This window comes from Sus scrofa, chromosome X (assembly GCF_054392235.1).
Source record: "Sus scrofa isolate SSC_HxYL_T2T_F1_AM1 chromosome X, Sscrofa_HxYL_maternal_Yorkshire_Landrace_v2.0, whole genome shotgun sequence".
Classification (NCBI taxonomy): domain Eukaryota; kingdom Metazoa; phylum Chordata; class Mammalia; order Artiodactyla; family Suidae; genus Sus; species Sus scrofa.
The window spans coordinates 1,455,429-1,482,330 of NC_139401.1; the positions used below are offsets into that span (position 1 = coordinate 1,455,429).

General features: G+C 59.0%; 1 protein-coding gene across 5 annotated transcripts in view; it reads right to left on the reverse strand.

The window, feature by feature from the left end:
• The window catches only part of LOC146394431 (serine/threonine-protein phosphatase 2A regulatory subunit B'' subunit beta), a 108,142-nt gene that overhangs the window by 77,734 nt on the left and 3,506 nt on the right, over positions 1-26,902 (reverse strand). For 3 of the 5 annotated variants that reach the window (XR_014835168.1, XM_085007368.1, XM_085007370.1), the window contains exon 2: positions 5,390-5,575. Coding sequence is in view for 4 of the 5 variants with exons in the window: in XM_085007368.1 (XP_084863494.1) it covers positions 5,390-5,575 (186 nt within the window). In the remaining variant the exon portion in view is untranslated. Of the gene's footprint in view, positions 1-5,389; positions 5,576-6,224; positions 9,412-11,596; positions 12,893-15,916; positions 16,193-26,902 lie in introns of those variants that run through there. The other 2 variants (XM_085007371.1, XM_085007369.1) reach the window with 2 other exon arrangements.

Consider the following 26,902-nt stretch of genomic DNA (forward strand, 5'->3'; position numbering starts at 1 on the left):
TAAAGTTAGTAGAAGGAAAGAAATCATAAAGATGAGAGCAGAAATCAATGAAATAGAAACAAAGAAAACTGGAGAAAAGATCAATGAAACGAAAAGCTGGTTCTTTGAAAACATCAACAAAATTGATAACCCCCTAGCCAGACTGATCAAGCAAAAAAGAGAGAGGAATTACATCAATAAAATTAGAAATGAAAAAGGAGAAGTAACAACAGACATCACAGAAATACAAAGGATCATAAGAGACTAATATATGCAACTGTATGCCAATAAAACGGAAAAGTTAGAAGAAATGGACAAATTCTTAGAAAAGTACACTCTTCCAAGACGAAACCAAGATGAAAGAGAAAAGATGAATGGACCCATCTCAAGAACTGGAATTGAAACTGTGATTAAAAAACTTCCAACAAACAAAAATCCAGGACCAGAAGGATTCACAGGCGAATTATATCAAACATTTAGAGAAGAGCTAACACCTATCCTTCTGAAACTATTTCAAAAAACTGCAGAGGAAGGGATACTCCCAAACTCATTCTATGAGGCCACCATCACCCTGATACCAAAACCAGACAAAGATTCCACAAAAAAAAGAAAACTACAGGCCCATTTCACTGATGAACATCAATGCAAAAATCCTCAACCAAATACTAGCAAACCGCATCCAACAATCCATTAAAAGGATTGGACATCATGATCAAGTGAGATTTATCCCAGGGATGCAAGCATTCTTCAATATTCGCAAATACATCAGTGGGATACACCACATTCACAAACTGAAGAATAAAGACTATAGGATCCTCTCCATAGATGCAGAGAAAGCCTTTGACAAAATACAACACCCATTTCTGATGAAAACCCTTCAGAAAGGGGGCATAACGGGAACCTACCTCAACATGATAAAGGCCATATATGACAAACCCACAGCAAACATCATTCTCAATGCTGAAAAGCTGAAAGAATTCCCACTGAGATCAAGAACGAGAGAAGGATGTCCACTCTCGGCACTACTCTTCAACATAGTTCTGGAAGTCCTAGCCACAGCAATCAGAGAAGTAAAAGAAATAAAAGGAATCCAAATTGGAAAGGAAGAAGTCAAACTATCCCTATTTGCAGATGACGTGATACCATACCTAGAGAATTCTAAACACTCTACCAGAAAACTGTTAGAGCTCATCCACAAATTTGGCAAAGTCGCAGGAGACAAAATCAATACACGGAAATTGACAGCACTTCTATACACCAACAATGAAAGAGCAGAAAGAGAAATTAGGGAAGCAATCCCGTTCACCATCGCATCCAAAAGAATAAAATACCTAGGAGTAAACCCACCTAAAGAGACAAAAGACCTGTACTCTGAAAGCTATAAGCCACTGATGAAAGAAATCAAAGAGGACACAAATAGATGGAAAGACATACCATGCTCGTGGATTGGAAGAGTTAATATTATCCAAATGACTATACTACCTAAGGCAACCTACAGATTCAATGCAATCCCTATCCAATGACCAAGGACAATTTCCACAGAACTCGAACAAAAGAGTTTAAAGTTTGTCTGGAAGCACAACAGACCCAGAAGAGCCAAAGACATCCTGAAAAAGAAAAATGGAGCTGGAGGAAGTAGGCTCCCAGACTTCAGACTATACTACAAAGCAACAATCATCAAAACCACATGGTACTGGCACAAAGTCAGAAACAGAGATCAGTGGAACAGGATAGAAAGCCCAGAATTAAACCCATGAACCTACAGCCAACTCATCTCTGACAAAGGAGGCAAGACTATACAATGGAGAAAGGACAGCTTGTTCAATAAGTGGTGCTGGGAAAACTGGACAGCCACATGCAAAAGAATGAAAGTAGAACACTCCCTAACACCAGACACAAAAATCAACTCCAAATGGATGAAAGACCTAGATATAAGACCAGACACTATCAAACTCTTAGAGGAAAACATAGGCCAAACATTTCCTCACATAAACCACAGCAACATCTTCTCAGATCTACCTCTCAGAGTATTGACAACAAAAACAAAAATAAACAAATGGGACCTAATCAAATTCAAAGTTTCTGCACAGCAAAGGAAACCCTAAACAACACAAAAACACATCCCACAGAATGGGAGAAAATCTTTGCAAGTCAATCAACTGACAAGGGATTAATCGCCAAAATTTATAAACACCTCCTATAGCTCCATACCAAAAAAACAAACAAGCCTTCAAAAAATGGGCAGAAGATCTAAACAGACAGTTCTCCAAAGAAGTCATATAGATGGCCAAGAAACACATGAAAAGATGCTCAATATCACTCATTATTAGAGAGATGCAAATCAAAACCACGATGAGGTACCACCTTACACCAGCCAGAATGGCCATCATCCAAAGGTCTACAAACAATAAGTGCTAGAGAGGGTGTATAGAAAAAGGAACCCTAGTACACTGTTGGTGGGATTGTCAATTGGTGCAACCACTTTGGAAAGCAGTATGGAGATGCCTCAGAAAACTAAACATAGAACTACCATTTGATCCAGCAATCCCACTCCTGGGCATCTCTCCAGAGAAAACCACAACTCTCAAAGACACATGTACTCCGATGCTCATTGCAGCACTCTTTTCAATAGCCAAGACATGGAAACAACCTAAATGTCCATTGACAGAGGAGTGGATCCAGAAGATGTGGTACATATACACAATGGAATATTACTCAGCCATTAAAAACAATGAAATACCAGCATTTTTTGCAACATGGATGGACCTAGAAACTATCATGCTGAGTGAAGTCAGCCAGACAATGAGACACCAACATCAAATGCTTTCACTGACAAGTGAATCTGAAAAAAGGACAGACTGAACGTCTTTGCAGAACAGATGCTGACTCACAGACTTTGAAAAACTTCTGGTCTCGGGAGGAGACAGTCTGCGGGGTGGGGGGATGCGCTGGGGTTGTGGGATGGAAATCCTGTGAAATCAGATTGTTATGATCAGTATACAACTACAGATGTGATAAATTCATTTGAGTAATAAAAAAAATTGTAAATATTTTTTGCACCAAAGGACAAAACAAGTGAAGAAAACCACCCAGAGAATGGGAGAAAACATTTGCACATCACATATCTGATGAGGAACTGTACCTAGGATATTTAAAGGGAGCTTACAATTCAATAATAAAATGACAAATAGGAATCCCTGTTGTGGCTTGGCAGGTTAAGAACCCGACATGGTGTCTGTGGGGATGCAGGTTGGATCCCTGGCCTCGCTCAGTGGGTTTTTGATCTTGTGTTGCCACAAGCTTTGGTGTGTGTCGCAGATGCGGCTCAGATCTGGTGTGGCTGTGGCTGTGGTGTAGACTGCAGCTGCAGCTCGGATTAGACGCCCAAGCCTGGTAACTTCCATATGCTCCAGCTATAGCCACAAAGAGAAAAAAGAAAAAATCCAGCTGGAAAAAATAGTGAAAGGACCTGAAGAGACATTTTTCCACGGAAGACACAGAAATGGCCAACAGGCGCATGAGCAGAGGCTCAAGGTCAGTCTTCAAGGACACGCTCATCAGAACAAGAGGAGGGATGAGTGGTCCCTTACACTGCAGGACGGACTGGTCCCCAAACAGAGAGACAGGTAACAAGCGTCGGGAAGGGTGTGAATAAGCTGAAACCCGCCCACAGCGCCAGTGGGAACGGCACGCGCAGCAGCTGCTCTGGAAAAGTCTCGTGGTTCCGCGAAGTTAAACAGGGTGTGGCCGTGTGGCTCGGCAATTCCGGTCCTAGGTACCGACCCAAGAGCGAGGCAAGCCTGACCATCCACATAAAAGCTCACGGGACGGAGGGTTCACCGCAGCACAGCGCACAGCAGCCAAACGGCAGAACAGCCCCCGCGTCGGTGGAGGATCAGCGGATGAGAATGTGCGGGAACGGGAACCGAGAGACGCCTGGACAGGGGCTGCCGGATCAGACGCAGAAGGCGTAGCTCCAGCCCCAGGAAACGCACGGGACAGGCCCATCCGCAGACAGAGGGCGGGTTAGTGGTCTCCTGGGCACGGGGGAGAAGGGGGCTGCGGGACGACTGCCCAAGGATGTGAGGTTTCTTTTGCGGGCGATCGGGGGTGACAAGAACTGGACTGGTGAAGGCTGCACAGCTCCATGAAAACACACACAAGCCCTGCGCTGTACACTCTAAACGGGAGAGCTGTGCAGCGCGTCTCGAAAAAGCTGCTAGAGAGAGAGGGAACGGCAACGCCTGACGTCTGAAAAAGCAAAAGGGCGCACGTGGGGAGTTTCGCAGAACAGGAGGGCTTCCAGATGCACAGGAGGACGGGGGGGGGGGGGGTAGCTTCCAGGACACCCCCTTCTCTCGGATGGGGGTGGGGGGGGAGACAAGGCAGGATACAGAGAGCTCTCCGGGGGAGGGGGAGGAGGAGACAGGGCAGACACACAGCAATCTCACAGGAGGCAGGGGGCGGGGGCGGGAGGGGCTGTAGCAGGAAGCAGAGAGGGAAAGCGACCCAGCCCAGCCACAGGAGGGAAAGGCTGGAGCAGCCACGCTGAGCTCAGAGGCCCTCGGTAAAGCAGCCTGGCCCTCGGGGTCAGGAGAACCCACCCTCAGGGGGCGCCCACATCCGGCTGCCGGGGTGCGGAGGGCTGGGTGCTCCCGTGTGGTTCCTCATGCAGGGCAACCTTGGCATCTGATGGAGGGGAGGAACAGTTCTCTGTCCCCACGACCCCACCCCTGGGTGAGCACTCGACGGTCTGCAGGGCGCATGGGCCCCTCGCTGCACAGAGACCCCTGGAGGAGGGGTAAGTAAACCACAGTGTGAGCCCACAGCAGGTGTCTCCATCCCACAGCAGGTGGTGTGTGCCCACAGCACATGGGGCGTGCCCACAGCAGGTGGCATGCACCCACAGTGGTGGCAAGCCCACAGCAGGGGGCACAGATACTGAAATGACCACACTGCAGCCACGAAGAGACTCTGGAACCTGGATACACCGAACTGCCAGCGACACACACGCTTAGGTCAAGTGGAAACTCCCACACTCCCTGCTGCTGCATGTGGTCCTGAGCCACACGCCGCAACCCCCACCAACCCCCACCAACCCCCAAGAGCACCACTGACAGGAGATGCAGCCAAGGCACGCCTGAGCCTCTGGGAACGGGCTCCTCAAAGCTGCCAGCGTCACCATGGCCACGTCAGGGGACAGCACCCAGACGTCACCACAGCCACATCAGGGGATGGCACCCAGACGCATCTGCTCCTCCAGGCTTGGGGGACAAAGGTCAGCAAGGAGCTGCTGGCGCTGCCGCAGAGCGCGAGGGGCCGGAGCGGGCGGGGCTCAGACACGAGAGGCTCCGGGCGTGACCCCGACCCCAGCTGGGCCACGGGCCAGGTCTGCACACCAGACACCCACCTTGGCCACTCTGCCCATGTCCTCCATGGTGGCCCTCTCGTGCGGGAACTGGGCGAAGGTCCTCTCGATCTTGGCAATGACGGCATCGATGTTCACGGTGTCCTGGGGGCGGCCGCGGGGGAAGTAGAAGGCGGGGATGCTCTGGCTGGCGGCCGGGGGCAGGGGCTCCTCCTTCTTGGTCTGGACCTGAGGGCGAAGCAGGGTTGGGAATCAGCGGGGGCGGGGGCGGGCCTCTTCCCACCTGCACAACGAATGTGGGTGGGTCGGGTCCCCAAGAGGGGTGCGCTGGGCCCGCCAACCCATGCAGGGACAGAGCACCACAGACCTCCTGGGCGTGAGGCCCCCCGGCCCCCCGAGATCACACCAGCCAAGCATAGGCGTACCACTTGTGACTGCTGAGCTGGTCCACACGGCCCACCTCCCCAGAGCGCCTCGGGTGTGACCCCTGGGGACAAGCACAGCTGACCACCCAGGCTGCAGAGGCCAGTGTGGTGCTCGTGGACAACCTGCCTTGGCCCCCTCCCCGAGGGCAGGTGGGCACAGGCGGGCTGTCCCTGGGCCATCACTCACAGCCAGGACATGGTGTCCTCTGGTCTGGAGCTCGCACCAGTCACCACCTGTCCCCACACCTGCACTTCCTGGTGGATGGACACAGGTCCAGGCAGCCAGAGGACAGCCTCAGCAAGTGCACAGCCATGGGGGTCACTCCCCCAGAACAGGGCATGGCAGGGAGCCATCCCAGAGCCGACACCCACGCCCTCAGCCATGTCAAAGGGCAGCTGGTGCCCCCTGCCAGGCCCTCTGGACAGTGTGTCAGGTGACATATGGGACTGACCTGGCCCGGGCTGCAGGTACACGGAGGCCAGCTGCACCATCTACACAGATTGGGGCTGTGTCTGCAAATGCCCTGAGCAGACGGGAGCGCTCAGCCAGACAGCTCAGCAAACACCTGCAGAGAGGCAGCTGCACGGGGACCGAGTAGCTGGGGGGAACTTGGCGGGCGGGCACAGCCAGGCTCCTCTGTGGCCATGCTCAACGAAGCTCGCTGTCCCTGGACTGTATGTCACTGTCCCCCTCAGGACGCAACAGTGCCCCTCTATGCTGACCCAGGAAGGCCTCCTTGGTGCCAGAAACAGCTGCCCTGAGTCACAACTGGTGAGCGGCCACAGAGAACATGTGCCCGTTCCCCTGACAGGCAGAGAAGAGGAGACAGGGTCCAGCCCACAGCCCCATGTCCAGGACACACCCCGTGCTTGGCAGCTGGGCACCCACGGACACACCTCACGAGGCAGGGAGAGCTCAGGGTCCTGGCGGGGAAGCACTGGAAGGAGGGGGCTCACGGCGGGCGTGCCCCGTGCCAGCCACCTCCACCAAGCACCGGGCTTTACCCAGCACAGCACACACACCACGGCTCCACACCCGCAGCCAGCTGACCACCAGGACAAACACACGGACAGTCAGTGCCATCTGTGCAGTGACACTGACACTGGGGGTGGACGTCACGCTGACAGCCTGCGGTGGGGACGCTTCTCCACCTCAGCAGCGCAGGGACCCCCTCAGTGCCCAGCAGCACGTCGGGGATGTGCTACGTTTCCCACGTGGTCCCGGAGGTGCCCAGTGAGAGGCTCGGTGCTCAACGACCTCACACAGGGTCAGGACCGCAGACGGGGCCGCGTTTCTAGAGAAGGCGGAGGCATCCTGAGTCAGCTGGACTGGGTCAACACGGCCACCTGGGGGCGCTGGGTGTCAGGTCCCTGATCGCCAAATACAACCTCCCAGGCTGAGGCAGAGCCAGCTCTGTCCTGAGGGGTGACAGGATCAGCGGCCAAGTGAGGGGACAGGAAGGAGGGGAGAGGCCAGCAGCCCCAAGGTCACAGCCATGGGGCAGGCAGGGTCAGCAGGGGACCGTCTGTGGCCGCACATACAGACAGAGGTGGCGCCCACCCTCTCCTCCACTGTCAGGACGGGGACGCCACCCTCACCACCCACCCCCCACCCAGGAGGCAAGGACCAAGGAGCTGCCTGAGACACGGCAGAGCGGAGATTCGACACCACAGTGCAGTGACCACTCCCTGACTCACTGGCCACAGTGCCTGCCTCACAGGTAGTTCTCAGGCAGGCTCAGGAGACTTGCACAAAACAGACGCAGGGTGACAGAACTCAAGTCCCGCCAAAGCCCTGCACCAGAGCAAGCCTTCCTCCTTCGCCCTGCAGCCCCTGAGCTCCACTGTGCTCGTGGCTGGTCAGGCCCCCGTGGGGAGACACAGGCATTGGGGTTGGGGGGGGGAACAGCGTGGTGTGCACTCGTCCACAGAGGCCTGGCAGGAGGGGCGGGTCCCAGGGACACAGACAACCTGGATGCACGTTTCCTGCTCAGGGGTGCAAAAGCACTCTCTAGAAGCTCAGTCTACACCAGGCAAAGTCTCCAATCTCTCCGCACGCAGCACCTCCTCCCACACCCGCCCGGCACACGAGCTGGACTGCAGAGGCACCTCCATGGCACTGGCGGCCGCACTGTCAGTCTCAGGGGAGCTGGGCCCCATGGGGAGGGGTGCCACTTGAAGCCGTGGAAGGGGAGCAGCCTCGCACCGGCCCCCGCCACCCCCACCCCCATGGAGTGGAGCACAGGGCATATGCCACATGTGGGCTGTCCACAGACAGGGAGTCAACCCGGGACTCTGCCGTCTGATGGGAACAAAGACAGGCAAGGGAAATTTAACCCTGCACCCACTTCCCATGCCTGAGGTGTACCATGCCGTCAGCTGTTTAAAAGACTATGTTTTCTTTCTCTTTCCAGGGCTGCCCCTGTGGCATAGGGAAGTTCCCAGGCTAGGGGTCGAATCGGAGCTGCAGCTGCAGGTCTACACCACAGCCACAGCAACACCAGATCTGAGACACGCCTGTGACTTACACTGCAGCTTGCAGCAGCACCAGATCCTTAACCCATGGAGCTGGGCCAGGGATCAGACCCACATCCTCACAGAGGTGATGCCAGGTTCTTAACCCGCTGAACCGCACGAGGAACTCCGACAGTACTTTCTTTCTGGTGTCTTCTCTGCACAGATGTCTGCCTGTATTTGCGGTCCTCTTGCCAGCCTCCAGGGCACCACCTACTTGGGCTCTGACAGTTCGGTCATTTGTCCCCAGGCACCACCTGTCTTTTTACCTGGTTGCGATGTAAGTTACTACATGGAGTTATTCTAACCCGGGAGTCACTTTGTTCTCTCATCTCCCTACCACGGCTGGGAGGGGCGGCGATCCTGACTCCATATCCCCGCGGGCAGACTCACGACAGCGGGCTCTGCCCTGACGTGGGCGAGGTCTGAGGTCCGTGCAGTAGCCTGTCAAACCTTACATGGCCAGCAGGGCTGGGACAGGCCGCACAGGGTGAGGGGACACAGGTATGGGAGGACTGACCCCCAGCCCAGGCTCAGGGGCTCAGCCGCATCGCAAGGAGGATGGAAGCTGGATGGGCCATCCTGGGCAGAGGGGCCCCAAAGTCCTATCTAGGACCCGTGGTTATTCAGAGAAGGAACTTCAGGATCGTGGAGGAGTCGGGGACTCGAAGAAGGGCGGTCACCTGCACCCACCCAAGGGCTGCTCCCCCGCCTCATCTCGCTACGCCCCACTTGCCCCACTTGCCCCACTTGCCCAACCACGCCCACCGCATCCTGCCACACGACGCCCATCTCACCTAGCCACGCCCACCGCATCCTGCCATGACACGCCCACCTCACCTAGCCACACCCACCGCATCCTGCCATGACACGCCCACCTCACCTAGCCACGCCCACCGCATCCTGCCACGACATGCCCATCTCACCTAGCCACGCCCACCACATCCTGCCATGACACGCCCCATCTCCTCTGGCCACGCCCAGTTAATGCTGTTGCAAAGACCTCAGAGAGCAAGGATGCTACGTCGCAGTCATAGCGCCTGCGTCCCAAAGAAAGAAGGTAAACACATCCCCCAAAGGCCCAGGGAAGTAACCGAGATGAAGGAGGGAGACCCTGCACTGCAGCTGGAGTCCGTCGTGCGACTGCTGACCCCAGGGTCATGGTGCCACAGCCAACAGTCCCGGTCCATCCTGGATGGACGGGAAATACAGAGGGAGCTGAAGGCACGTGGAAGGAGCGACCACCAGCGCACACCGGGGCTTCGGGTCCGGGCTGTTTCTGCCTGCGCGTCTGGAGTTCCAGAGAATGAAGGCAACTAGAGAAAGTAGTACTTTAACGGCTCAGGGCGTAACCACACCTCTGCTCCTTCTGGACGTGCTCGCAGAGTACATGAGGCAGGGATTCCACCCACGGAGAAGGTCTCCCTCTCCTGCGCCTGCTGCTCCCCTCTCCTGGGGCCGACACGAGGACCCTGAGCTCCCCACATGCCTCGCCTCAGGGCCCAGAGGCCTCACCTCCCAGGCCCACGTTTCATGAGACACGCCCGCGGCAAAGCAGTGCTGGACACACGGGGCTGCTGCCTCCTGGAGTGGGAGCGTGTGGGAGAGAACGCACCCAAGACAGGAGCCAGGGGCTGAGAGGAGGGGGCAGGGGGATCAGGGGGCATGGGGAGGAGGGGGGAGCAGGGGGCATGGGGAGGAGGGGGCAAGGGGAGGAGGGGAGAGGAACAGGCGGGGAGAGGAGGGAGCGAAAGTCCAGGCAGGGGAAGGAAGCCACTCTACCCAGGCTGGAGCAGGAGGCTGGGAACACAGACACCATGCCAGGAGGTTTGCTCTCAACAGCCTTGGCGACAACACCCCCTGCAGTGCCAGCAGGACCATTATCCCATGACCACCACACGTCCCTTTCACCAAGTCCTCCTGTGGGAGCAGGACAGGGAGCGTGAGCACCACACCACTGCCCTGGGCCACAGGGCAGGGGTGCATCTGTCCGGGGCGTGCCACTGTCCCTGCCTGTCTCAGGGCCTGGGCACCACGGTCCCTCCCAACACCCCCACAGCCCCTGCCTCACTTCCTCCAAGACCAAGCTCAGATCCACCTGACACAGCTGGTCAAGACAGAGCCCACTCCGCCCACCCTCTCCAGCCATGGGCTGCTCCTTCACAGGAACTGTCACCCCCGGTCACAAGGCCATCCACAGATGACACCCACCTGCACTGGAGCCCACCTCCATCCACATCTGTCCTGTCCCCTACCTGTCCCCCTCCCCCATTCCCTCCCCCCGTTCCCTCCCCCTGTTCCCTCCCCCCGTTCCCTCCCCCATTCCCTCCCCCTGTTCCCTCCCCCCGTTCCCTCCCCCATTCCCTCCCCCCATGCTCACCCCACCTGTCCCCGCCCCACTGTCACCCCCACCTGCTGCCCCTCACAGGCCTCCCCAGGCTCAGTAGGGTTTCCTGTAGTCCCAACTAGAAGCAGCAGGGCCACCCCCACCCTAGAGCAGGCTCCCAGGGTTAGGCACTCACAGAACCTCCAAAAGTGCTGCCCCAACAGGAAACAACCTTCCTCTCTTTCAGAAAGCTGTGCTTCAAACTGTAAAGGGACCTTTCTTTCTGTGGCAACCCCTCTGCTGGATGGAGCTCAAGACGCTGGCCCGCACATCTTCCGGTGTCTCCTGGGGCACGTCCACAGACGGGCGGGAAGGCGAGGAATTCTCAGGCCTCACACACCAGGCAGGAAGGGGGACCCAGCAAGGCTGGTGGGGCCTGAACAGGACCTGCCTCCAGGGCAGGGCGAAGGTCACCCCCCAGCCTTGTAGAGCTCAGGGGACAGGAGGCAGCTCAGGGGACAGACCGCCCCTGCCAGGGGATCCCCATGGCTGCACCTTCGATGCAGAGGGTAAACCACAGAGAGATCCCCACCCCCCCCCCGTGACCCCTGGGGAGCAGAGGAAAATCATGGGTCTCAAGCCTGGCACCATCACCACGGCAGGGAGCTGGGGGGCTGGAGGTCCCCCCACCCCAGAACACAGCCTCCACAGACTGTCACTCAAGCCCACCAGCCACACTCAAGCCATCTGTATGGGCCCCAGACTCTCAAGCCGAAAACGTCAAACTGTCCCAGGCTGGCAGCGCCCAAAGCAGCAAGACCTCCTGAGGGTAAAGCCATCCTTCTTTCAGGACTCCAGAAACCCCCAACGTCACCCGGAAAACAAGGAGGTTATGGTCAAACCTTCAAACACACATGGAAACAGGGCACCATGCGGCTGAGTCTGCAGACAGGGAGCAGGATCGAACCTGCACAGGCTCCAGGCCCTGGAGCTATCACAAGAGAGAACCAACACGCTTCGTGTATTTCCAGAAATAAAACACAGGCTTGAGAACACACGAGCAGGCAGATTTAAGACAGACCCAAGTAAGACTTCTAGAAATGAAAAGGAGATGAAGAGAAAACATACTTGTCAGACTGGGTAAAGAGCAGATCAGGCACCGCCAGTGAGAGATTCCGTGATGGAAGAGAGAAGTGAAACTCGTGTTCAGACTGCAGCTGGGACAGCGGGAGACGCATCCAGGGAATGCAGGAGCCATGAGTCCCAGGGGTTGGAGAAAGACCCGCACCTGGACCAGGACAACGAACCTGGAGAGCCCAGAGCTGCCAGCAGAAGTGCAGACACAGCCCAAAAGGAACGAAGAGGATGAAAAGGGGGAAGGGGGGCCATGACCAAAGGCGCACCTAGACCTCCAGCCAGCTCTCAGCGGGAACAACAGATCCCAGGAGCTGGAGAAAAGCAGTCTCCATCTAGGACTCCCCCTGCTGCGAAGGTGTCTGTCACATGACAGGAACACTGAGGCATTTTAAAGACCAAAATGAGAGCAAGACCTGCCACGAGAGGCTGAGGAAGCTGTGTCAGGTGGAAGCAAAGTGCCCCCAAATGCAAGACAGAAAAAGATCCAGGCAGGTGTACATGGGGGCAAACGCATGTAGCAACCACATAAATCAGGCACATAAAGGTCATTCTACCTCTTGTAAGGACTCTGTCAAGACAACAGCATAACTGAAAGGCTGGTGGAACTGAAGGGGTTAAGCGTTTTGACGTGGAGCGTAAAGAGATCGACTTGGAACCTAGAACGATGGTGACACCACTGGCGCACCGGCGCGTAAGAAAAGCAGGAAGCTGGCGCCAGGAGGTCCAGGCTCACAGGGAAAGATAAAAAGGAGGCAGGAAAGGGGAGCCTAAGAAGAAGCACAAAATGAGATGAAAATAAATCAAAATGGACTAATAGACTTAATAAATGTAAATGGACTAATGTTCCAGTTAAAATACAAAGATCAGATGGAAAAAAGAATATTTACCTCCAAGAGACTCACAGAAGGTATAAAGACTCAGTGGGTGAAAACCGTTAGCAAATGGGGGAAGATCCAGAAGCCAACAGCAGGGAAACGGAGGCCGGTATCGCCATGCCATGCCCAGAGAGTGGGCTGGAGGTGCAGGCCTGCAGAGGGGGCAGCCATGCCCAGCTGGCATTAGGCCGGGAACCTGCCCCAGCACAGCCTCACCCAGGCCAAGCCGAGGTGCTGCGAGGGAGGCTGGGCACAGCTCCCCACACCCGACAACGGAGAAACAAAACAGCCCAGCGCGGACATGGGAGATTTACGGTTTAATCTCCAGGCCAGAAATAGAGCGCAGAGGCACAGCTGCAGGCACGCATCCTGCAGCGCACAAGGCACCACTGGGAGCTGGCCCCACCTAGCCCTACAGGTCCCAGCCAAGCCACAGGGACCCTTTCCAGAGCTCCCTGCAGTCAGGATGGACATACAGGGACAGCAAAAGTGGCACAAACACATGTGTGTGCCACACAGTGAGGTGCAGAGAAACAGAGGCGCAGAAACAAAGGGAGACACAGAGAGAGTGGGGGGAGGGAGACAGAGAGAGGGAGCATGTGCTCCACGGGGCTGAGGCCCCTTAGAGAGTAAGCAGCAGCAGCACGGGTGGGCACCAGATTTCCAAAGGCGATGCCACCCCCACCTCCAGCAACCTGCCTGCTGCCTCCTGGGGCTTGTCACCCGGTGCTGGTCAAGATGACAGCTTGGTCACAAAGAGCTATTTCTGGCTCAGGCCGGGAGGCCAGGGCTCCCTGACTCATCACTGATCCAGAACTAACAGGGCTGCCCGCAGCCCACTAGATCTGCACAGGGCCTGGACGGCTGGAAACCAGCACAGCCTCTGTGCAGAGGCCAGAGGCCACCACCTGGGGTGTGGCTGAGCTGCTCTGGACAGCAAGTGGGCATATGGGGACAGCACGAGCTGTGGAGGAGCTGGTGGAGCAGGGACTCCACGTCTGCCCAGCATGAGCTACCCCTGGATCAGCACCAGACCAGAGGCAGGGCTGGGGCTGGGGCTGGGGCTGGGCAGGGCAGTGGTACTGCATCCAGAGTGGCCACATCAGGTCGGGTCGGGACACTGTGCGTCAGAGGGCACTCAGGGCCCGCCCTGCCCAGTGCTATGACTCCTCATGGTCTCTGAGACTCCCAGAGCCCAGAAGCCAGGCTGTGACTGTGAGGAGGGTCAGCTCCATGTCCAGCACTGTCACCTGGGGGACAGCTGCACTGGGGTCTGGGTGCTTTGTGGGGCCCGTGTGGACCTGAAGGACCCCACAGGGCGGCGGAACAGGTGTGAGCAGGACGGGGCAGTGACAACATGGAGGGAAGCAGGGGAGCTCATGGTGCAGTCCTGGGGGTTGGGGGGAGGCACAGGGTAGGCCACAGAACCAGCAGTGTACTGTCATGAGCTTGGCACCAGGTCAAACGGACATGGCTGTGGACTACCTGGGGTTTCAAGGCCGCCCAGAGTGCACAAGGCCCGAGCACCTGCAGGCAGGGCAGGTGGGCAGACACAGCACAATCCACACTGTGGGCCATCCACTGCCCCACATCCAGTGGACACCCACTAAAGGCCCTGGCTGTCATGTCTAAGGCACTGCCCACCATCCCCGTCAAACTCCCCCTGACCCCCCACACACACCCCACACACACCCCCCCACACCCCTGACCCCCCGACCCCCCCACACCCCCCACACCCCTGACCCCCCGACCCCCCACACACACCCCCCACACCCCCGACCCCCCCACACACCCCCGATCCCCACACCCCCCACACACCCCCACACACACACACCCCTCACACCCCGACCCCCACACACACCCCCACACACACACCCCCCCACACACCCCACCCCCCCGACCCCCCACACACACCCCCGATCCCCACACCCCCCACACACACCCCCACACACACACCCCCCACACCCCGACCCCCACACACACACCCCCACACACACCCCCCATGTGTCCACCATCCACCCATCATCTCCCCCCACCATCTCTAACCCATTCCCCTCAGCCTGGTCTACCCTGGAGGGTAGCCACGGAGGCTACCTCCTGAATCCACCCTCAAACATCAAGGACTGAACACCAGGAAAACTCCCCCACCCCCAAGGGGCACTCCTCTCGGCAGCCCACTGTCCCTCTCAGGGAACATGGATGGACCACATTTTCTGTAACATGAAACTCCTTCCTCTTAAAGGCATTCGCGAAGCGTGTTTCCCAAAAAGTGCTTCTGTAAGATCAACAGCTGTCCTAGAACAACCCAGACAGTCAGGGACGGGTCTGCCTGCAGCCTGGAGCCAGGAGGTGCCCCCACCACCGAGTGACGGCCACCGTCAGGGGAGGGCAGGGTTTCCAAATCTAGAGACCATCTCAGCACAGCGTGTGTGCACAGGTAGGACCAAGAGCAGCCAGCAAACACCGAGGCCCCTTCCTGTAAAACAAGGGCAGCAGCCTGGCTGGCTCTGCTTTGAGATCCGCACACCCCGACCCTAAACACGTTCCTCCCAAACTCCCAAGCACTACCCGCTTGCCGGGAAGCTGGAAGATGGAGACCAGACAGAGGAAATTCAGAAGCTCTGCAAAAGTTGAGAAACGGCCTCAGAAAAGCAATCCAGTTCAGGTACCAGCAGAAAGCAGTCCTTCCCACCCCAAGCAGCCTGGTCTGACTTGATGGGCTTTTTAGGGGGGTGACATAGCTTTAACTCCTTGATTGGGGGGTAAATACAAGTGATGAAGAGCCCTGGACCTGAAAAGCAGCTCCTCCAATCACAAAATGCTCCCAGGGCAGCCAGGGCTTTGAACCCCACGGCCCCTCCACTAATGTCGGAGGCACAGACAGAAGGGGGTTTCCTCTGGAGCCCCGAGCAGGAGCGGAGATGTTGACAAGCGGAGTCCTTACAGAACCCCGGGCGCCACGCGCTCACAGCAAACAGCGCTCCCCGACCCAACACCGCTCCCCGACGGTGCCCTGCGTCCGACAACCCCGGGGCTCCCCCGGCCCCTCGGAGGGTCCAGTCCCCACGCTTCCTACCGAGGGGGAAGCTCCCCCCTCGCTGGAGAGGCACCCTGCCTGTCCCAGGCCCGCTAAAACGGCGGGCAAGAGCCGCCTAACAAACTCCCCCAATAACCTCCCCTAACAAACTCGCTAACAAGCACGAAAGCCGCTCCCAGCTGAGGCTCCGGGATCGCAGGCGGCGCCCACCCGCGCCTGCCCGGCCTCGCCCGGCTGCCTGAGGCCCCGGCGCACCTGTTGGAAGGCCTTGAGCCTCTTCTTGAAACGGGAGGGCAGCACGAAGTCGCAGCCGCGGGCCAGCGAGGCCAGCTCCTGCCGCAGATCGGGGTCCTGGCGCAGGGACAGGTCCCGGAGCCGCATGTCGCCTCGCATGGGCCGCCGGGGGCCGGGCCGGGCGCGCTCTCGGGGCTGCGGCTGGCCGGGGCCGGCGGGCTCGGGGCGGTCCGGGCGGCCGTGCTCAGCGCGCTCCATGCGTCGCCCGCCGGGCGCTGTGGGGGCCGGGCCCGGGCCGCGCGCATTCCACAGGCCGAGCCGGGCGCCTGCTGCGGCGCCCCTCCCGGCGGGGCTGGGCCGGCCCGCGCCGGGCAGATCCGAGCGGCGGCCCTGAGCTCCCGCTGAGCGCGGAGGCGCCTCTGCTCTCGGCTGGGAGCCGCGCTCTCACTGGGCTCCGCCGGGCAGGGACCCGGCCTGTTCCCGGTCGGCCGGCCGGAACAGATGGTGCGCAGACGCCCCCTGCGAGTTCCCGGGAGGGAGGGGACTTCGCTCCAGACAGGGGAGGTCTGTGCAGCACCGGGGGACGCCACGGCGCCCGATGGGCCCCCCGAGCCCACGTGCGGCCCTAGGGCTGTTCCCTCTCCACCTAAAGGAGCGGGGCCTGAGGCAGCTCGGCACCTGGAGTTGAGATACACAAACTTTACACTGCAGGCGACACTCTGACGGGCTCGGTCCAAAGATGGGGAGTTTTACAGCTTCCTCGCACCGGACACGACGGTGTAGAGCGCGATGGGACGGTGACACGGATGGGGAGGGGGTGACGCAGACAAGGCAGAGGACGCAGGTGGTGTGGGAAGTGACACAGAAGACACGGGTGGTGTGGAGGGTGACACAGATGATGCAGACGGCGTGGGTGGTCGCATGAGCAGACGGTCATGCACCGAGTGGGGAATGCAGGGGCCCCGAATCTGACATGAGGACTAAGCAGAGACAGGGCCAGGCCCCACCTCTGGACAATCCCCCCTCCCGCTCCCCCAGAGCTGACCTCCGTCTCCACCTCTGAGGTCCCAGGACCCCAGGGCCGCCTCCTCCTACCAGGGCTGACCTTCCCTGCCCTCTCCCCGCCACCCCCTGGACCTGGGACAAAGATGCTGGGGGGAGGGCAGGCCCCCCATCCCCTGCTTCCTGCTTGATGGACTTGTTTGGGGGGTTATTCTTGACCCCTGTTTGTCTCACAGGCCCCCGGCAGAGTTCAGAGCCTGTGCTTCCCACACAGTCCAGGTTCATGTGTGAACAGGAGCCCACGTAGGCACTTGCACACAGACTGCACACGGTGCCTTGTCACAATCCTGGGGGCACCCTGCAGTGCACCCCTTGTGGATCTGGACACACAACAGCCATGTGAGACTGCTGCAGCCGCACGTGGCCCTGACCACACACACACCAGGGGGAGGTCCCCACACGCCAGGTCTGTGTGGAGCTCGTGTTCCATCCAGACCAGGGCCCGGCCCTGAGACTCGCCGTGGCCATCTGGCCGACGTGGTGGCTGCAGTCCCGCGCAGGCACAGAGTGGGACCCCCGCGGGGCTCTGGGAATGCTCTTGCAGGAACAAAGGGGCGAGCAGATGGGGGGGGGGACCCCGCAGAACCCACCCATGGGCTGTCCCGCAGACAGCAGACCCACGTAACCAGCCTGCCTGACCCGGGGCCAGGCTGACCATTGGCTTCTGAGCCCGGGGGGTGATTTCTGGTGGCAAAGCTCAGCACTGCTGCACCAGAGCGACCAGCCCAGGGCAGTGGCACATGCTGGTCACCGGCCTGCCCGCAGGGCCTCTGGGCCTTACCTTTCAAGTCAGCTCTATGTTCTGTTTCCATAGCAGTGCTGGGACCTGCGTGCCCCTTGCTAAGGGTGCAAGACGGCTCCCATACAGGCGCCTCGCACCCTAAACCCTGCTGCAAACAGGAGGGTCGATGCAGGCAGAGAAATGCAACCTCTTATTCATCTGCCGCTAAGTCCACCGGGCAAGGTCAGCAGGTCCTCCAGCTCAAAGGGAACGCACGGGAGAGGGACACAGACCCGCAGACCACGGGAAAGAGCAACGTTTGTCCCCAAGAGCACGGGCACACCCAGCACAGCCCAGGGAGAGGGGCAGAGGTGACGAGGCCAGGCTGCAGGCCACGGGATGGAGCAGGCCTGGGACACCCAGGCAGACAGGGGACTCTCGCAGGACTGCGGCTCAGGGCCCCCTGGCGGAGACCAGCTGCCCCCCTGCAGCCAGGACTTCGGAAGCAGCACCTCCACTCAGGAAGGGTCTGGAACTGCACAGGCTTGCTTCCCCTCCTGAGGCCCTGGCCCTGTGCTCCAGACACGCAAGGCCCTGGCCAGGCTGGAGACACTGTCAGGAGAAGCAGGAAGAGCCTCCAGGGCCAGAGGAGCCACTCGCTGGGCAAATACTGGTGAAAACTGCTCTTAGCAGCGCAAGTAGGACCATGCCCGACCTCGCGGTGCAGACCCTCGGGGGAAGGGACGGCGGGCACCCGGGGGTTCTCCTTGGAGACCTGAGGTTCCTGGGCTCCTTTGGGACCAGACAAGACCCTGCCACACACTCTTCCCATGGTTCTCAGTGTCGGAGCCAAAGGCTGCCCAGAAAACCCAGGACGATACGGCCTGCCCACGACACGGCGTCAATGAGAGAACGGCGACCCCACACCCACTGCTCGGGGGGGCCTCGGTCTGAGGAGTCGGCTGTCCGGGAGGTCGCGGGCCGCCCTGGTGCACCCCTGCCCCGGGTCCTAGAAGGACCCACGAGACCCACGGCAAGAAGCACCCACCTTCACGCACTGTGAGCACCTCCCAAAGCCCACGACACGTGTCCCCCGAGCAAGGGGTGTTGCAGGATATGTTCTCATGTTTCCGGACTGACCTTCGGGCCCGGCCTCCACGTGGCACTGCCAGGGGGGCATGGGGGCTGCACGCCACGGGGCTTCCGACGCCCAGCACACCGGCGCTGGGGTCGGACCTCGACACCCAGGGAAGAAGCGGTCGCAGTGACAGTCGCCGGCATTTTAAGGCAGAAAGGACCTGAACAGTCTTGCAGGAAGGACAGGAGGAGGCACAGGCCTCTCCTTTTAGGAGGCCCGCCCTGCCCGACACCACACCCGCAACAGCACATGGAGGGCAGACCAACGTCCCAAGCGGACACACCAATCTCTCAGCGCGTGAGCCCTCTCGGCCCAGCCACGGGTGGGGTCACCGCCTGGGATCGGCGGGGTCACCCCAGGCAGTGAGGCCAGGTAACGCGCACAGACCGTGAGCAAACACTGCGTGACCACGAGGCCTTGGACAAGCTGGACACCCACCCGCTCCGGCATTTCCCGGCCACCTAAAGGCACAAGGCAGCCCCCTCACCTGAGTGGGCGGCGTCTGAGCACACCTGCAGCCACGCCCTCCGGAGGAAGACAGGGGGCGCTTTCCGGCTGAGGGGGGACAGTGCCAGTGCGCCCACTCTCAGCACTGACCCCCGACCAGATCCAACCCGAGGGGTCTGGCCGGGCAGAGGCCCAGACAGCAGAGACATGACCTCAGCCCCTGATGCACAAAGCCCTCCCTCCGCACCTCCACGGACCGCAAAACTAGGACACAGGGTCCCAAGGTCACAGGGCGGAGGGCAGGGGTGCTGCTGCTGGCGGGAGCGTGTGGAGCGGACACGAGGCCGACCGTCCATTCACGACAGCGTATTAAGGGACTGACACCCAGGTCCCACCTAGAAAACAGCCGTGAGACCCGTCGGCCACATCACAACCCTGAGCAGGAGGGCAGACCGCCCCCTCCCGCACCTCTGGAGATGGACGGCCCGCCGTGAGGACGGCCACGCTCCCCCAGAGACCGGCAGGCCAGACAGTCATCATCTGGACCTCAGCTGCCTTTTCGTGCGGAAATCGACATGACTGTAAAACTACAGGAGTTCCCTCCGTGGCTCAGCAGTGATGGACCCGATTAGTATCCATGAGGACACAGGTTCGATCCCTGGCCTTGTTCAGTGGGTTAAGGATCCGGCGGTGCCGTGAGCTGTGGTGTACGTTGCAGACGTGGTTCGGGTCCCGTGTGGCTGTGGCTGTGCTGTAGGCCAGCAGCTGCAGCTCCGATTGGACCCCTAGCCTGGGAACCTCCATGTGCCGCAGGTGCAGCCCTAAAATACAATAAAACTCTACGGAAGCATAAAGGACCCAGAAAAGCCATCCCAACAATGGTGCACAAAGGTGATGGGGGGGAGGCTGATTTCCAGGTCACTAGAAGGCGTGGCAGCAGGACAGGGACCCATGGCATGAGCACATGCGTACGTGGGATGGCCACCGTGGGGCCACAGGACCGTCAGCCAGGCGCCAACCCAGGACAACGGGAAACCACTTCAAAGACTGACAGCAGAGCAACCGAGTAATCGTCCCAAAGAAACTAACCTCAGCAGCTCACCCGAGACCGCATGGAAGAGTCAGCCTGCACCGATGGCAAGACTAGGCATCCAAGTGCCATCTGTAAAAGTTCCAGCGGAAATCCAGGAGGAAGCCTTTCTGCACGGGGTTGTGGGATTTTTTGTTTTTTTGTTTTTGTTGTTGTTGTTGTTTTGCGTTTTAGGGCCGCACCCGCAGCATACGGAGGTTCCCAGGCCAGGGGTCTAATCGGGGATGCAGCTGCCGCCTACACCAGAGCCACAGCAACACAGGATCCGAGCTGCATCTGCGACCTACACCACCGCTCATGGCAACGCCGGATCCTTAACCCCCGGAGCGAGGCCAGGGATGGAACCTGCATCCTCATGGTTCCCAGTCGGATTCGTTTCCACTGCGCCACGACGGGGACTCCCGCCCTGGGGTTTGACCCTACTGTTTAGATTCCAGATCACACACAAGCGGATATAAAGAAAATAAGTGACAACGGGGACTTCATCCAAACCATAAGCCTCTCTTTTCCAGAAGACACTGTGAGAATACAGGACAAGGTGAGGGACATTGAGAGAGAGAGACACCCCCGGCTGTGAAAGAAATGAGTCGGAGTGGAGGAGGGGGGCGGAATGTCCAGAGTGGAGAATACAGCCTGTTATCACGTGAGGTCCTGTGTGGGGACGGGTCACAACCAGACTCCCTGAAGTGCAAAGCAAGATCGAATTGCTCCAGGGACTAGCAGTTCTGGAGGCCCACTGCACGTCTGAACCAAACAAACTCACAGCGAGAGAGACCAGATTTGCAGCCATCAGAGGACGTGGGGGGTGGGAGCATCAGAAGACAGTGATGCAAATGTCTCCCCACGAGATAAACGGTATGAGGGCTGTGGTGTAGACGGAAACCTAACGAGCTCAGATGTACATTTCATATGAAAGCTCGGTGCGTGAATGGTGAGGTCCCATCCCAAGGGGGAAAAATTCCTTTTAACATTTACTGATTTATTTTGTCTTTTTAGGGCTGCACCCGCGGCACATGGAAGTTCCCAGGCTAGGAGTCGAATCAGAGCTACAGCTGCCAGCCTACGACCCAGGCACAACCTCAACTACCACCTACACCACAGCTCACAGCAACGCCAGATCCTTAACCTACTGAGCGAAGCCAGGGATCAAACCTGCGTCTTCACGGATACTAGTTGGGTTTTTACCGCACTAAGCCACAACCGGAACTCCTATATTTCTTATTTTTTATTTACTTACTTTTCATGGTTGCACCAGAAGCATGTGGAAGTTTCCGAGCTAGGGACTGAATCCGAACTGCAGCTGCAACCTATGCCATGGCTGCAGCAATGCCGGATCCTTCAGCCCTCTGCACTGGGCTGGGAATCAAACCCGTGCTTCCACAGTGACCCAAGCCGGTGCAGTCAGATTCTTAACCCACTGCACCATGGAGGGAACTCCCATTTTTAAAATTTCTTTAAAGTTCTATCTGTATGAGATGAATGTTCACGGAACTTCTGGTGAGAATCATTTCATGATGTATGTAGGTCAGTTCATTATGCGAAACAGCTTAAACGGATAAAGTGCTGTGTGTCAATTACATCACCGTAAAACTGGAAGAAAAAAGTAGATCATAGGCAAAGTCATTCACCAGGAAGGCATTTTGCAAATCCTCTACCTATTGACGGAGTTATATCCAGAAAACGTACAGAAATTACTCCTCGATAAGAAAACTAACCACCCCCTGGGAACACAACAGAGGGTCTGAACAGCCTTCAGCAACACAGCGAGGCGTTCTTGCTGTGGCGCAGCAGCTTAAGGATCCAGCACCTGCTGCAGCTGCGGCTCAGATGGATCCCTGTACACTCAACCTCACTGATCCAGGAAATGCAGATAAAACCAGAGGTGCCACCAGCGGCCCACATTCCAAAAGGGGGCAGGTCCAACGCCTGGCGATGCTGAGGGCTGGCGAGGATGCTGGCGCTGCTGCACCTGTGCCTTGCTGGGAGGCGGAGGACGTGTGCAGCCCTCGGGAAGACAGCCTGACGGTTCCTTAAAAAGTGACATGTACATTCGCCATGAACACCGCGATGGCTCTTTAGTTCCATCCCTAGGACAGCTGGCGACGCACCTCCCCAGGGGTACTCACAGGGCCGCTCACAGCCCAAGGCCAGAAACAAGCCCCGGACCCACCGGACACAACCCATGGGACCTGCAGCCAGCTGAGCAGCGTGCAGCCAGGAGACAGCATGGACAGCCGTACGCCTGGACTTGGCGAGCGTCACGGGTCGTAACAGATTCCCGAACGCAGCCGGGAAAGGTCCCCCTACAGCCGCACGAGAGCGGTTGACACAGGGGTGCGAGGAGCCCTGGCTGCCTCCGGTGTGGCTGAGGCAGGAGAAGAAGAGTTTGAGCACAGCTTTCGACTCCTAAATGGGAAAGCACCACATCTCCAAAACCCAAGACCCTACTCTTCCAAGAGCCAGAGCGCAAGCAGCCCATCTGCCTTGGACGGCATCTCTGCACGTCCAGTGACCTGGGCCCCCCTCGCCGTGTGACACTGCTGCCCAAAGGCGACACACGGCTGACACACAGGGGGTGGCACACTCTGTCTGCTGTGTGGGGCTGGAGAAGCCCAGGTCACAGTCAGGCAGGACCTCCGCCTGGGGAAGAGGCAGAGCCTGTAAGTGCACGCCTGAGGAGCCCGGGAAGCAAGAGTCACCCTGAAGTCCAAGGACTAGCAGTTGCCCCCATCTCATGACAGACACCACCCAGCACCCAGCACCCAGCACCTGACGGACCATCCAGTACTCATCATCCGTTAGACCACCCAGGACTCCAGCACCTGAGAGACCAGCCTGCAGCCATCACCTGACGGACCACCTGCACCTATCACATAATGGAGACCACCCAGCACCCAGCACCTGATGGACCACCCTGCACCCCAGCACCTGACAGACCGCCTGCACCCCACCTCCTGATGGAGACCCCACGCCACCTTCTCAGGCATCCCCTGGAGGAGTCCTGTTCACACCACTATTGCTCCCTGGCCCAGCTGGTTCCTGGTGCCTCCTGATGATTATGCCAAGGGCATGAGCCACCCCCAAGCTCCACCCCTGCCCGGAGAGGTCCCCCCAGGAGGCCGCCCCACCTCCCACCTCCCAGGACCTCGCGGCCAGCCTGCACGTCCCCTCCCTCTCCTTCCAACGTGGCCTCATGATGGTGCCTCGTTCCTCCTTCCAAGAGCGTGAATGTGCACCCAGAGGAAGCAGAGGAGCAGGGGAAGTCCAGCCCTCGTGTCCCCGGCTGCAGCCACCAGGGAGACAGAGTCCCGGGAGGGAGGAGCCTGGACAGCAGGCTGGTCAAGCTGGTGCAATGGGCATCACAGTCCGGGCGCTGTGCCCAGGCCCAAATGCTGCCCCCAGGCCCGCCACGTCCGAGACAGCCACCCTCTGACCCGCAGGAAGGAGCGGGCAAACCCTGATCGGAGAAGACAGATCTGACATACGACCAGCATGTCTGCTGGCTCCGTTCTCACCCAGACCCACGCAGCCCGGGGCAGGGAGCGACATCCCCTTCTCGGGCGTCCTGGGCACCTCGGGATGGGGAGGCACTCCTGGTCTCCACCCCCAGGTGCCAGGAGCCCTCCCTCAACTGCAACAGCCAGAAACGTCACAGACGGGGCCCCCGGTGAGGTGCTGCTGTGGCCGTGGACGGCACACTCACCTGAGCTGCGTCCTGGCAGCTGGTTTCAGCAACAGCAACCGAACTGTCACCTAATCCTTAAACGTACAGACCTCAGAACAGCCCAGGGTCACTTAAGATAGACAGCGAGCAAGAGGAAGGGCAGGGACTCATTGCAGACCTTCCCACGGTCTCTAACCAAAGCCAGCACGCGGCTCCGAGGACACACCTGACCCCGCCCTGCAACGTCCCCCTCCACCCAGGAGGGAGCCTACAGGACACGGGTCTCACCTCCACCTCGTCCTCACAGCCGGGAGGGCGCACGGCCAAGCCCACGAGCGACGGCTCCCTGGCTGCACTGATGCGGTGCCCGGCCCTCTCAGCGCAATGCCCACGGCCTTCCCACTTCGGGGCCAAGACGAAGAGTGTGGGTCCAGAAGGCAGGTCCCCAGTCCTGCTCCTGAAACCACGGACACCTGTGGGTCATGAGGCCGTCACAGGAGCCTGCTGTCCCCGGAAAGGACAGACTGTCTCTACTGTGTGAAGCAGGGGTCCTCCCGGGGGGGTCCCAGCAGCAGACCCCAAAAAAGGCTAGAGACAAACTCCACCACCACCTCAGACCCTGAAACTGGAAATCGGGACAGGGGCTCAGCAACGGTTTCCACAAGCCTCCCAACCAGCTGTCCCTCCACCCCTGTCCTCCCCCTCAGGACCCCCCCACCCCACCTCCATCCTCACCAGGTCCTCTGAGCAGGTCACGAGGTCACAGCACTAACAAAGGCTCCGGAAGCCCCCTGTGCTGCGGACCTGTTCCCAAAGTGCCCTCCAGAGCTCCGAGAGCTGCCCTTGTCTGGCCCCGACCTGAGGCCCTCCCGCAGCCCTGCCCTGAGCGCTGATGAAACAAATGCTCCAATAAAACCAACATAAATCCTAGCAATAACGCCATCAGAGGGGAACGCAGGGTACACAGCTCTTCCCTTGACAGCCACTAAACCCCAGGTCCCAAAAGCCCTGGGCCTGAGTCGCCGCCACGAGGGCCTCCCCCTGCAGCACGAAGCACGGGATTCTTGTGGGTGACTCTGCGGGGGGGAGGACGGGCACTATTCCCCCTCCCCCTCCAGAGGTCTCCACCCAACACGGGACAACTCAGGGGGCCACACAGTCTTTGTGGGGCCATGGGGACAGAGCCAGCCTGAGGCTGCCTGCTTGTTGGGAAGCCCCCAGAGGCTCTCCCCGCCTTTACCTTTAGCCCCTCCTGAACCGGGGCCCCTGAACCAGGCCTGAACCAGGACGGACCAGGGCCCCTGTACCAGGATGGACACAGGACCAAACGAGGACTCCGGAACCAGGACGGACCCAGAACCAAACCTGGGCTGAACCAGGACTCAACCAAGGCCCCTGAACCAGGACTGACTGGGGCCTGGCCCAGGGCCGCAGAACCACGCCCTCTGAACCAGTGCCCCCCCAGGGCTTGTCCTGCCACACAGGGCTCCCCCCCGCCCCCACCCTCCGCAGCCTTCCAGGACAGAGCTGTGATCGGCCTCTTCCAGCCGAGCCCCCGCACGAGGTCTGGGAAGCTGGCACACGTGGCCCCGGGCAGCTTTGGGGGAACTCGGGACTTGAGGGCAGGGCCCTGCCCAGTACTGCTGGGGGGTGGGCTGTGGCAACCTGAGTCCCCTGGCCCCTCAGCTGTCCCACAGCCCCTGCTGTGGCCAGTCGGGAGCAGGACTGGCAGCTGGGCAGCATCCACAGCCTGGTTGGGGGGGCCCCAGTGAGCTGCCCTTGGCGAGCCCGCGTGGGCTGCGGGGCCGTGGAGCAGAGGCTTCCTCCCGGTCTGGGAGGCCCCAGAGGACAGGATGATGGCATGGTGCCACCACACGATCCCAGAAGCCTCTGGGCCACTGGTCAGGAAGAGCGGGGTGGGTGACACCCTTCCAGCCCCTCCACCGAGGCAAAGCTCTCAACCGAGGCCACGTTCTCCATGTTTCCCCTCCTTCCTCCACCGAGACTCTCGGCAGCACAATAGGGAAGCCGGAGAGCGAGCGTTCTTCGCTGGAAGAGCAGAACTGAGTGCAGCCGAGCTCGGCCCCATCGCAAAGCCCGCCAGCGGGCCCCTCGAGGCTCTGAGCAGAAAGGCTTCTGCTCGGAGGGCTTCCAGCTCCTTTTCCGCCCCCAGCACAGCCGCCGAGAACACCTACGGAAGATGCGTCAAGGTAAACACGCGGGGTCACGCCTGAGGACACGGACACGAGCGTGTCTCCCAGGCACCCGCTTCCAACCTGCGAGAACACGGCCTCACATCCTGCGAAAACCAAGGGCTAACTGGATCCCCCAAACTACAACGCGGCTGCAAAGAGTTAACAATCTCGACAGACGGTAAACAATGAACAGAGGAGATGCAAGACTGCGCACAGCGCTGCTGGGAGAAGGCGTGAGAGGCGCGGGGAAATGCAAAGACATCCAGCACCCACGGGCTGGAGAACTCCGCATGTGAAATTCATCAACTGTGCCCTAAGTATCAGCAGATGCAACGCCACCCCAACCGAGACTCCAATAGGGTGTTTCGTAGAAGCTGACAAGCTGAGTCTCCTGGAGACGCGGACATGAGAGCTGGAGTTGCCCTGGTGGATCAGCAGCAAACCGGCAGGGATCATTGGCGATTTCATCAGATTTCCTCCAGCTTCCGAATTTCCGAAAGCAAGATCCACGTGTGTTCTACATTCCTGTGTGTTGAACTGGAGTTCCCGTCGTGGCTCAGCGGTAACAAACCCAACTAGGATCCATGAGGATGCAGGTTCCATCCCTGGCCTTGCCCAGTGGGTGAAGGACCCGGCGGTGCCGTGAGCTGTGGTGTAGGTCACAGAGGCAGCTCCGATCCCACGTGGCTG